The sequence below is a fragment of the Hesperophylax consimilis genome, chromosome 19 (assembly GCF_061612785.1).
Source record: "Hesperophylax consimilis isolate HC1 chromosome 19, BYU_Hcon_1.0, whole genome shotgun sequence".
Classification (NCBI taxonomy): Eukaryota; Metazoa; Arthropoda; class Insecta; order Trichoptera; family Limnephilidae; genus Hesperophylax; species Hesperophylax consimilis.
Genome location: NC_142854.1, coordinates 20,374,670 through 20,387,370, shown reverse-complemented (window position 1 = coordinate 20,387,370; position 12,701 = coordinate 20,374,670). Strand labels below are relative to the sequence as shown.

Genomic DNA, 12,701 nt, shown 5'->3' with positions numbered 1-12,701 from the left:
AAATGCGGATCGGGTACGTCCAACATTAGCTGCTGTAATGTCGTCCGATTTCAGAGAAATGTGTATATCTCCGCGCGTGTGTAAGTTTATAAATTGCATTGTCATTGATAATAAGGCTATCTGCCAAGTTTCAGCTCGATCGAATGTATGGAAGTATGTTAATTTCTACTTCAAAGATTTACATTTATTCATTCACTGAAAAAGTATGGAATGTTTTTTGAATGAATGTAAGTACTGCGCAACCACTGTACGTGTATAATATATATACTTTTTTAAGTTAAGTAAGTAAAATTGATAATACAGTACTGCTTTTTGTATTTGAACTATTATCTGGGTGCACAAATACATCTAAACGTGCGCTCTTTTAAATGCCCTTCAAAAACTTAGTTCTACTTGAAAAGTTTTTTTGATCTGGTCGATATTAATCAGAAGAGAGTTCTCTAATCTTTTCCATAGCAAACATTTCCCTAACTCTAATACTTCACTCATTCCCTAATATCTTTCTCGATCTTTCTACCCGTCTCCTGTATGTACCATACATTATCCCCCCAGGAGTCTGGAATATCCCAAATCCTTTCTATTCCCGAAGCTTTTGTAGATGAAATATGTATCCAGAAAGCCTTTTATCTTTTTGAGGTTCTCAAACCTTTTTATCAATATATGATTTGAATTTTTTAAATTTTAAATTTAAATAATACAGTATGGAAAGAAGAAAGAAAAAAAAGAGATTATATAAGTAAAGAAGACAAAAAACCTAAGACAACTCCAGTCTGTCCGAAGAAACCTTCCTACAGAAGCAACAAAACTACTTATCAACTCTTACGTAGTCTCACGTCTCGATTATTGCAACGGCATTTATCCCAGCCTTCGAAAATATCAAATTGACAAACTTCAATCAGTGTTTAATGCAGTAGCACGGCTCATAACCGGGGTTTCTAAATATTCGCACATCTCAGAACACCTTCGTAACCTTCACTGGCTCAAGTGCCCTGAAAGAATCCTGTAAAAATTGTGCTGGATGGTGTTTAAATCCATCAATGAAATGGCCCCACCCTACATCTCTGAACTATGCGTCCCGGAAAACACAAGTCTGAGGCAGTCAACTCTTAGATCAGCAGCATCATCAGCTGTAGGCAGCTTGATGGAACCTAACCGCAAGCTAAATACTAAGTTTGGTGATCGCGCTTTCGGAGTATCTGGGCCGAAGGCTTGGAATAAAATTCCTCAGGAACAGAGTTTATTTTAACTATTTCTGATGAACGCATTGCTAAAATATCAAATGTTTCTAGAGGGATCCCACGGGAAGTTACTAATTCATCGTCTACAAACATAAATCTGGTTCTTAACTCTAATTTCAAAGCTGAAACACGTTTTATAAAACTTTAAAACCGTTTTACATAAAATATATTAATGGTAAAGTCCTGTTTTTATTAATCTTTAATATAAATAACTTACATCCATAGTGATCCATCTAAAAATATTTGAAATTTTAGAAATACGTTCATCAGAAATAATTCAAATATGAGAATCAAGCAAACCCCCGTTATTAAAGTCTTACGTCACGTTAAGATTTCGAAGCTTAGTTAAATATATCTACTGTTTTATAAATTTCATTCAATTACACCATTTATATTATCATGCTATGCTGTGCTATAACTAAGCTCTTCTGCTGTGTGGTATCTTTAATAAGTCGTGGAGACGATTACAGCCGAAGTTTGGAGGTATGTAACAAATAATAAATTCGTGTAAAACAATGGCAAAACAGTAGGGAGATGTGGAAGAAAATAGTTGGAAATATGGCTATTTATATGTGGTCACAAAACACGGCTAAAGCCAAGCAGGCAGAACGAACAATCTCCAAAAGGATCTCAGAACACCATCTGGACAAATCGACAATTGTCAAGCACCGAAACTGGCCAGTGGCCATTACTAGTAATTGTTCCTGAAATCAGGTGTAATTATCGGTGGTCTTTCAACACTTACAATTACACCCAAAGTACGATCAAAATTAGCGTATTATTAACGCATTGACACGCACAGATCACAGTGGATGTTTATGAACTGTTAGTAAAGATGGCTAACCGTACAACTCAGGACAGTGAAAATTCAAAATACATTAGAAAAGTGATATCAAGTCCTGAAATGTGATAAAAAACCTAGGTTAAGTTAGGTTAGTGTTACACATAAAATATGCAACTATAAAAGGTACCTAGTCGTATATTCCAAGTCATTAATTTGTCTTAATCATTGTCCAAGTCATCAATCATTAATCATTCTTTATCAAGTCATCAGACGAAACAGTAGCTCTCGCCTTGTAATTTTTTTAAGTGGAACAATGCTAATCCAAAGGAATCGGAATATCGTTTAGCCCGGCGAGGTAACTGTATACCCAGAATGATTGAATAATCACCAACCATACAAAAAGGTCGTATTTTTATATCCTTATCTAACATTTTGGTGGTCAGGATTTGATTAATGTCCTTGCTGCTACAAACATGCAGCATTCATGTGAAGAGATTCTGACCTGAACCAAGGTAACTCACTGCTTGTAATCTTGGACCAACGACCCTGGAGTAATTGTCATTAAAGAAGTGTTGAGAAGTAAGAGCTTCACATGTGCACTCATAGAGGGCAGTGCATAGAGCTTGCGTGGAAGTCCGCAAGATGGCAGCTAGTAGCCAGTAGTCGCCAGGGCTTGTTAGAATTTTCCCAGACAAACTCAGTGTTTCAGATCTCAATTAGCCAGCTTCTAGTTAGGTCGACTATCGAGTCACCATTGTAATACGTGAAGTATTAATAAATCCCTGATTTATCACAAAGAACCATTTATTTATAATCTCCTTCCACGACGAGTTGGGGAACTGTTTGTAACAAGAAGTAACCAGAAGTGTTTACTCCGTTTTCTGCTTGGTGGAGTCCTTCACGTGTTAGGTCGTAGGTTGTTTTTTAGTAACTTTTCACAATATATGTATTTGTTTGCTGATTGCAAAGTTTGTGTTTTAAAGTGGTCCTAAGTTGCATGTAACATTGATAGAAATTACCCACTCTATTAATACGCAATCTGAGGTAAGATTGCACAAGATTTATTAGTTTCTTTATCTCCCTAAGACGGGATGGCGCTCATTGTCCATTATTTTTAAAACTCCATTATAGTCACACTAACATTTTGGCCGCCAACGTTATTTATGCAAATTTTTAGCACCCAACGTGCTTAGCTTACACTTAGTATGTGCAGTGTTTGCTAAACTGTGTACCGCGGCACTCTACTGTTCCGCAAGAAGTCTGTATGCCGCGAACGAAAAAGCATCAAAATTGTTTATTTTAATAAATATTTGTCACGTTCGTACGTAGTGGTCGACGCGACACATGGATACAGTTTGGTTGGTATATATACAGCGTAGTGAATGTGATTGAGTGTGAGTGAGCGAGAGTGTGAATGAGTGTGAGTGTGAGTGAGTGAGGGTGAGTGTGAGTGAGTGAGGGTGCGTGTGAGTGTGTGTGAGTGAGTGTGAGTTAGTTTGAGTGAGTGTGTGAGTGAGTTTGATTGATTGTGAGTTAGTTTGGGTGAGTGTGAGTGAGTGTGAGTGAGTGAGTGAGTGTGAGTGAGTGAAAAATCAATTGAATTCTTCTTACTCAAATTATTACCACCTATGTGGACATAATGTTGATAAAATATTAAAAAAAGTGTTCTACCTTATTCATATTGATAAAGTACACTTGCTTTTTGAAGATTTTTTGAAGAAATTTTTAATATGTGTGCCGCGGAACAAATCCCATTCGCAAGTGTGTTGAGAAGTAAAAAAGTTTGACAGACACTGGTTTAGAGTTATAGATTATTGTTTATCACATTTAACGAATTTACGTGATTTTTCAGAAGTGTATTGATTTGTCACCGTCTTGGGTTGTCATGGAACCGTAAAAAAGACCCGTATATTTAAAAAATCTCCCACAGTTTTAGAATTTTTGTTCCCCTTGTTTATCGAAGATACATAAATTTCCAAACAGCATTTATATGTAAATCTATTCTAGGAATAATTAAGGCCTTTTATCAGAAACCCTTAGTTAATTAGAGATCCAAACAAATAATATCTTGTATTTAATTTAAACAACCTCAGGCTGTTTTTCTAGATCTCTGAAATAGAAGCCTGAAAGAAGAAAATACATCTATCCTGAATCCTTTATTGATCATGAATATTTTATTGTAAAGCCTGAGGGTCTGTAAAGGGTTGAGACCTTAAATCTCAGTTCAGATTGTTTAAATGGTGGAAATACTTCATTCATTACACATAAGATTAGATAGCATTAAGATGATACTGACAACATTGATTATTTGGATAAATTAAGTAACTACATTAGATAGGTATATTAAATTAACTTTATATTTAGAACTAGCTGTACCCTTTCACGCGTTGCTGTTGCTCAGTGTGTCTGTGCAGAAAGAGAAATAGGAGCGCGTATCCAACAGATGGCGCTGTTAAAAAAATTGCATTTTTACTGTCATATGCGATATCTGTATAATATAGGTATATAAAAACACACGCGTATTCGAATGCAAAGTTGTGTAAAAATTTCAAAGCAATCTGTGAAGAATTTTGGGAGATTTAAGATATTGAACAAACATTGCTAATTTTACATTTATTTAAATATAAAATAAGAAGAAGAAGACAAGCTATATCCCGCCACGCGTTGCTGTGGATCAGTCTGTGCAAATAAAGAAACATTAGCGCGTGTTGTTTTTACATCCCACAGATGGCGCTGTTTTTTTTTTAAACATGTTTTTACCTGTCACAAGTGACATCTATATAATATATTAATATGTTTAAAAAAATCACGTGTCATCGTGTTCGTACGCGCTACCGTAACTGTTGCTCCAGCCTCATTTTCGAAAAGGTAAGGTCCAATGACTCCGCCGGACCATAAACTGCACCAAACAGTCACACGTTAAGGATAGAGAGGCTTTACAACAATAACTCTTGGGTTTTTTTTTGCTTGTTGACGAAGCCACCGAAAAAAAAACCCAAGAGTTATTGTTGAAAAGCCTCTCTATCCTTAACGTGTGACTGTTTGGTGCGGTTTATGGTCCGGCGGAGTCATTGGACCTTACTTTTTCGAAAATGAGGCTGGAGCAACAGTTACGGTGAATGGATTGCGCTATCGAGAGATGATTAATGATTTTTTATGGCCGGAATTGGATGGTATTGATCTGGACAACGTTTACTTTCAACAAGACGGCGCTACGTGCCACACAAGCAACGAAACCATCGATCTTTTACGATTGAATATCAAAATAACACCTCTTATTGGAAAACCCTGTACATACCATAATCTCACTGGCTTCAGGCGATTGTGATGTGACTTTTGTGCTTTACCATTTTCGTCTACAGTTTCATGACGGGTTTAAAATAATAACGCCGTTTCTCCCTACCTACCTTAACTTCCGTTTCGTCTAGAAATATATGTCAACGTTTTGTGGTTTCCGCTACACTCTAATCTCCCTACACCCGCACTTTTCATTTCCACTTCACGTTAACACGTGAGATAAGTACTTGCAATGTGAGCATAAAAGTCTGTAAAATCTTCATTATAACATTTTCAAGTGTAATGGATGTTTTACATGATGATTTTTTCCATACTGATTATCACATGGAAACCATATCGGGACCAGAGATGTGCTTTATTTCAAATAAATCCATTTCAAATGGAAATGCAAAATGCAAAATGGGTATTTTCCATTTTGCATTTTAAATGCTTTTCTAAAACCCATTTTGCATTTTGCATTTTAAATGCTTTTCTCAATGCATTTTCCATTTTAAATGCTTTTTTTCAACATTCTTCCTACTATCTCCACTCATCTTTTTTTCATAAGCCCCAAATATCAGTCGGTCCTCAACCTCGCCATGAGAGATAATTTACATTTGTCTAGTTGCTCCCTGGTAGGAGCCCTGGCAATTGAGTGATACAATTACAAAAAATACTGATTCAAATAGGTACTGAACATGGGGCCATGACGCTGTAATATTAAATGTTAGATAGCAGTTTCTATGTTCTTAAGTTGGCAACATTAGTCCCTAGCAAATTTTTTTGTGGTTTCATAATTTGTAGTCGTGGTGTTTTTGGATTAACCATCATGTAATATGTTTGTTCTACATTGATGTCCATTATTAAATGAAAAAATTGTTTAAAAATTCTATAATTATTTTAATTGTTTGACCTGAGAAACCATTTTGTATTTTCAATGCATTTTGAAAATAGGTATTTTGCATTTTGCATTTGAAATGCTTTTCTAAAAACCATTTTGCATTTTGCATTTTCAAATGGAAAAGTTTTGACCCATTTCCATTTTGCATTTCAAGTGGTACCCAAAGGTACCCATTTTGCACATCTCTGATCGGGACCCATTAGAAAGGTCTTCGTTTAATACGATTTATACCCCATATACTTGAAAAAAAAGGCGATACCTTGAACATGACCATGTATACACTAAGCATGTGTCATTTTATTTGTAGTTGCGGTCAAAAAATCAAAAAGTACGCGTGAAGTTTTTTTTCTAGAAAAAAGAAAATTACATTTTCACTGATTTAACTAGAAACAACTAATACATTACAGATAAATACATAACAATATTATTCACTTTCTTTGTTTTGTTGATCGAGCATAAAAGTGAACGGTTCCATGCTAACTCAACACACTGGCTATTCAACACACCTTTAAAAAGTGATGTAAAGTCATTAAAAACGATGAAAAAAAAAATTAACCTAACCTACTTAACCCAGTTAATAAAATTTTTGTTTCATCACTTTCCATGACTTTATATAACTTTTTAAAGATGTGATGAATTATCATTTTGTCACCAAAGTGTACAATTATTTTTGAAATGTACCTACACTTTTTTCATTTTTAATTTTGTCTTGAAGGCAATTATATATGTTGCCCCCCTCATAACCAATGGATTGCTTACCATTATGAGTATGCATGGTGTTTAAATGTATGTTATCGTGTTGCCGTGTAAAGTGTGTATGTACTTGGGAAGTTTTAATGAGTTCTGTATTTATATGTATGAGTTTATTATTTATTTTGTATATAAGGAGACATGAATTTTATTCATATAATTGTCTTAATGTTGACAATTTTGTTTCCATACCTAATTTATTAGTGGATGTTCTATGTTAGAAGTGAAATAGGTTTTTGATTACTTTGTTTTGTGTTACTTGTAGTTCATTTATGTATGTTTCATATGCGTCTCCACAGATTTCAATCAAGTAGTTTAAATGTGAAGTACGAGGCTATAATATAGACCTGTTTTAATTTTATTTCGGTAACAGATATGTGATTTTATTTTTAATATAAGTGTTTATTAATGCACAGCCTAAGATATTTCCTGTATCTGAATTTGCAGGTTGTTATATTAAATTTTTAAGGGTACATGAGGAGGAAATTTACGAGTTGAACTTAAAATCATGTATCCTGTTTTTTTTTTAACATTCATAGTTAGGATATTTGATTGGAGCCAAATGCTAATTTCTAGGTCTCTTTGTGCATTTTCTATTAAGATTTCTAAATCTTTACTCCAGTAGAAAATTACAGTCGCATCTGCATATAAAAAAAAATCACCGTTTAAATCTAATTGGGAGATATCATTTATAAAAAATTGAGACAGTTGTGGTGTTATATAACTTTACAATACCGAACGGAAATAAACGTTTAAAATCAACAACAAATACAATCTGCTTTAAAAATTAATATAGCTGATTTAATAATGCTATGTGAAGCAGGCGTGTACAAAAATATGCGACGCGCGACCCTAGTATATTGAACAGACCTACCGTTGAATTGCCCTGGCAAATCTCTAAAATACAGTGGGAATATTAACGACAGAAGTGATGAAGTCGTGTAAAACAATATTCGGCGCGCGGTCCAGCGTAATGGTTAGACCTACGGTCGACTTTGCTCTAGCAGGCCTACAAAATCGATCTTTCCTTAGGGTTTATCACAGACATAGGAATTAATAGACGAGAAGATAATGGCGAGGGGTAAAATCAACTGTTGAAGAACGAAGGGGGTAAGGCTGACTGTGATTCGTCAATAAATCAATCTGACAGTAAATAGGCATCTCGCATTATAATATCACCATTTAGTTCTTAAAAGTAAAATCTGCTTTTGAATGAATAGACATTTTTACATGGGAGCGCAAATTACTCGCCACGTTATGAACTAATTTGTGAAGTCCAAATTCGGCAAAGTAAGGCAGCTTCTATTTTCAGAGTCGTAGTTAGTTTCAGAGTATTTAGTTAAGACACTTTTACAAATGTTTCATAATTTACTTACCCCAGTAAACAACGATGAGCACACTTGAGAATCGCTACATTGTGATGTGATTGAATATATTTCTAAAACTGATCCATATAATACGGTGTGAATAAGCTTAAAATAAAGTAAAATAATGCTTCCTTATGGAATGTAATACGACAATTGGGTTTATTCTCTTTTTCACATCTATTTTTACAAGTTTTCATATCACAAGTCAACATTTTGCAGTGTTATTTCGTAAAATGAACCGATGATGCCTCGACCATAGTTCGCACAAGAATGATGACGTCACGTCACGTCACCGGCTCCAATGGAACCGGTATGGGGAGTGGGGATAATACGCTTTTAATCACTTAGGGCAGGTCTACTAATATTCATATGTCTATGGGGTTTATTGTAATTATTTCTCATGAACGTATTACTTAAATCTCAAATATTTCTAGAGTGACTATGTTTATTACTAACCAAGTGATTACTAATTGCGAGCTGGGATGTGATAGAGAGAAACTAAACCTGACTATTGTCCCACAATTTACATTCTTAGTTTATATCTATTACTTTACTAGCTGTACCCGCCACGCGTTGTGGCTCTGTCTGTGCAGATAGAGAAACAATTGCATGTGTCGCTTTCACGTCCAACAGATGGCGCTATTTAAAAAAAACATGTTTGTCCAACTCCCTATCACAGGTGACACTTATATAATATAGTTATTTAAAAACCTTAGTCCTTACTGTGGTGATAGTAGGAGATTTTCAAATATTGTCAAGTCATCCGTAACACGGAAATGTTTGTCTTTTAGCTTTCATAGATTTAAGATTTTGAACGAACGAACATTAACATTTTTATGTAAATAGAAAGGCGATGCCATACGTAGTAATGCAAAATTATGTGTTTTTGATTATAAAATTTGGTCGCCTAGAAATGTTTCAGATGCTTTAATTAAATACTACGATTAGAAACATCCTGGCCTTTGAAAAGTCTTTTTATAAGCCCAGAAAAAAATAATGTATAAGGCCTATGAAAACTGCTTTAAAGTTCAAAATCTCCTACTTATGAACCCATTTTTGGTTAAGATTTTATTGTATAATGTGACAAATTAAGTTATTTATAAAAAAATTAAATTTTTATTCCTGAACATCCACAAAATTAAATAAAAAGTACTTTTTGGCCAAGTTTTTTTCTTGCATAAATCAAAACAGGCGGATGGTGTTAAGCGGGAATTTAAACCTTATCGCTATCTATGTAAGGGTTGTTATTGATAGCGGCTCTATTTAAAATATTACACGACGTAGTGCATCGCCTTAACGCTCTTTTTACATATAAATGAGTAAAAATGATATTTTAAAAAGTATATTATACCTCAAGTATCGTATTTGTAGCCATGTTTTTTTTTAAATTTTAATTAACACTTCTGTTAAAAACTTTTAATTGTATGTCCAACATTGCACACGAAATATTTCTGTGGCAGCGTTGTTGATAATATCTACTTGCATATAACGTAATATAATTCAAATGTTGCGTTAATGGAAGCACTTAATGCATTTCGGCACTGAAATTTCAAACCTTCCAGTTGCAAAATAGCTAATGGATGTTTAATCCGATATAATCCTTTTTCGTCCAGCTTCCATACGAGTGATCTTAAATGGATTTGGGATGAAAACAAAAAACTATTTTATTTTTGCTAGATACCGATTTTCTTTTTAACAAATTATTATAAGCATTAATTACTCGTCTGAAATATATATACAAATTGAAAATATCTTCCGAGTAAAAATAAATGCTGCCGACGGGAATTGAAACCGCACCTGCTGATGTCAGGTCAGGTGCTCTTGACCACTGAGCTACGTCGGCTTATTCCCAACCCGCCAAATAATTATTTTCACCTGTAAACAACCAAATAATTTTTTGTAGGAAATGCTTTGTAAATGCTGAATTTTCCACTAGATGGCGTCGAGACATATTATATCTACATTTGTTGGTGAAATATTTTGACTTGTCAAATATTATTATTTTTTAATGATATACTAATGTTTATAAGACAAGGTTCTTATGTACAGCACAAAGTTCAATGCCCGTCGGCGACATTTATTTTTACTCGGGAGATATTTTCAATTTGTATGGATATTTCAGCCGAGTAATTAATGCTTATAATAATTTGTTATCCTTTATGCAATGCATAAAAATTTTGTCTTATAAACATAAAAAAATATGCTTATTTATATAAAGAAGATTATATAAATCGAGTCAAATAAAATTTTACTATTTTTAGCTTCAAAACAAGAGGTCACTGTCTACACGAAAAAGTACCGCATCTCACATTTCTACCCCTTTAGTAGCTTTCTGCTAGAACAGAATTTTTTATATTTATTGATGTAATTTTGCACACTTAACGTTCAAAATTGAGGAAAATTACTGTCTACATCTGATTTTAAAAAACTCTGCATAAAACTTGGGCTAAAAGCCGAGGACTTCTCATTTTAAAAGAGTGTCCGTGGCGTGCGGCCTAGCTTTGTTTTTTATACAAATCTACAGTTTTATTCAGAGATTGATACAATTTTGCACATTTGACCTACAAAACATAAAATGTCTATATCTGATTTCGATAAGCTTTCTACAGAGATGGGAAGGCTGAGAGATATATTGAAAGAAGAGTAAATGCAGGTAACTCCATTAATGGAGGACTGAACGCAGTTGGCGCTAACAAAAAATTGTCCAAAGAAGCGAAGTTAGCAGTCCACAATGGAGTGCTGGTACCTACCCTGATGTATGGAAGTGAGGCATGGAACTGGCAAAGAAAGGATGAAAGTAGATTGAATGCTGTTGAAATGAGATCCCCGAGGCGTATGTGTGTTAAAACCATGTATGATCGTGTGAGGAATGTGGATATCCGCAAAGAGTGCAAGGCTAATGTAAGCGTAATGTGTAAGATCAAGAAAGGGACGCTTAGATGGTTTGGGTATTTAGAGCGAATGAGCGAAGAAAGGAGTGTAAGGAGAATATACGATGCAAATGTGAATGGTAGCAGAAGTCGGGGACGCCCGAGGTAGACATGGCACCACCAAGTGAATCAGATACTTGAGTCGGGCCATGTCAAGAGTCAGAACAATGGAAGAGTATGTATGAGACGATGTATGAATATGAATGAGGCAAGGAGTGTGTGCCAAGACCGAGTTGTTTGGCGGTCCGTCCTCTCTGCCTACCCCTGCGGGGAAACGGCGTGATGGTTAGTTAGTTAGTTAGTTAGATAAGCTTTCTGGTGTGTGAAGATTTTCACGGCCAAAAGTATTATAGCGATTTGTTTTTGGGGTATTATGCCGTGTTGCGCTACCTCCTTCTTTAGCCAACGTTTCGGACAGCATTGCAGTGTCCATCATCAAGGCAGATGTGTAATCCATGAACAGGGCAGATGATTGCTCATATGCCCTGATCGTGGATTTTATATATGCCCTGATCATGGATTACATATCTGCCCTGATCATGGATTACACATTTGCCCTGATGATGGACACTGCAATGCTGTCCGACACGTTGGCTAAAGAAGGAGGTAGCATAATACCCAAAAAACAAATCACTATAAGATACACTATAGATTTGATTTTTTTCAAATTCAAATCAGTTTCATTCCGAGATTGATGAAATTTTGCACACTTGACCTTCAAACCAACAGAAAGAACACTGCCTACATGAGATTAAAAGTAAAATCCTCATCTTTTAAGGACTTCAGCTATTATTAAATAAACAAACAAAAAATTGCGTACTCACTCAGTTGAAAATCAAATAACTCCCTCGCTGCAGAGATCGGCAACACCGCTACACCGAGCAGCAGATCAGCAACGGCCAAATTGACTATCAGGAAATACGAAGGAGTCCTCAATCTGGCATTACTTGCTACTCCAAACACCACCAGCAAATTACCCAGGATCGTCAGCGAAATCAGCAAACTCATGGCAATTGCCTTCAAAATCCACAGAGCCAAAGACGGGTTGAAAATAAACCATCGTTCCTCGGTGACAGATAACCCGTTGGTATCATTGTTAATGGTATCTGTAGTGGTTTTGAATGAGTTTGAATTGTTTTTAAGATTGGACCAAGACGTTTCAATCGTCGTGTGATTTATTGTAAAAATTTCGTTTATATTCGATTCAAACATTTTAACTATACTTTTATTTCACAACACTTTTTTATAATTTTTCACTCTTTTTTATGTTGGTCATTAATCATGCCGCACTCTTCATTACGCGTGTTTCGATTTGGCACAAAATTTGGTAAAGGATCAATTTTCAACTAAATAACTTTTTTTATGAAAAAAAACATTATATATTTATTTATTAGTTACTAAAAAATACAATCACAGAAGAGTGAATCTTTGACTGTCCAACTTGGAAGGTTTTCC

At 34.9% G+C, this 12,701-nt stretch overlaps 1 protein-coding gene across 1 annotated transcript in view; it reads right to left on the bottom strand.

The window, feature by feature from the left end:
• LOC149414969 (alpha-1A adrenergic receptor-like) overlaps positions 1–12,254 on the bottom strand; it is a 39,983-nt gene extending 27,729 nt beyond the window's left edge. The window contains exon 1 of the mRNA XM_089642954.1: positions 12,071–12,254. Coding sequence (XP_089499080.1) covers positions 12,071–12,254 — 184 coding nt within the window. The remainder of the gene's footprint in view (positions 1–12,070) is intronic.
• Between the last annotated feature and the right edge of the window lie 447 nt (positions 12,255–12,701).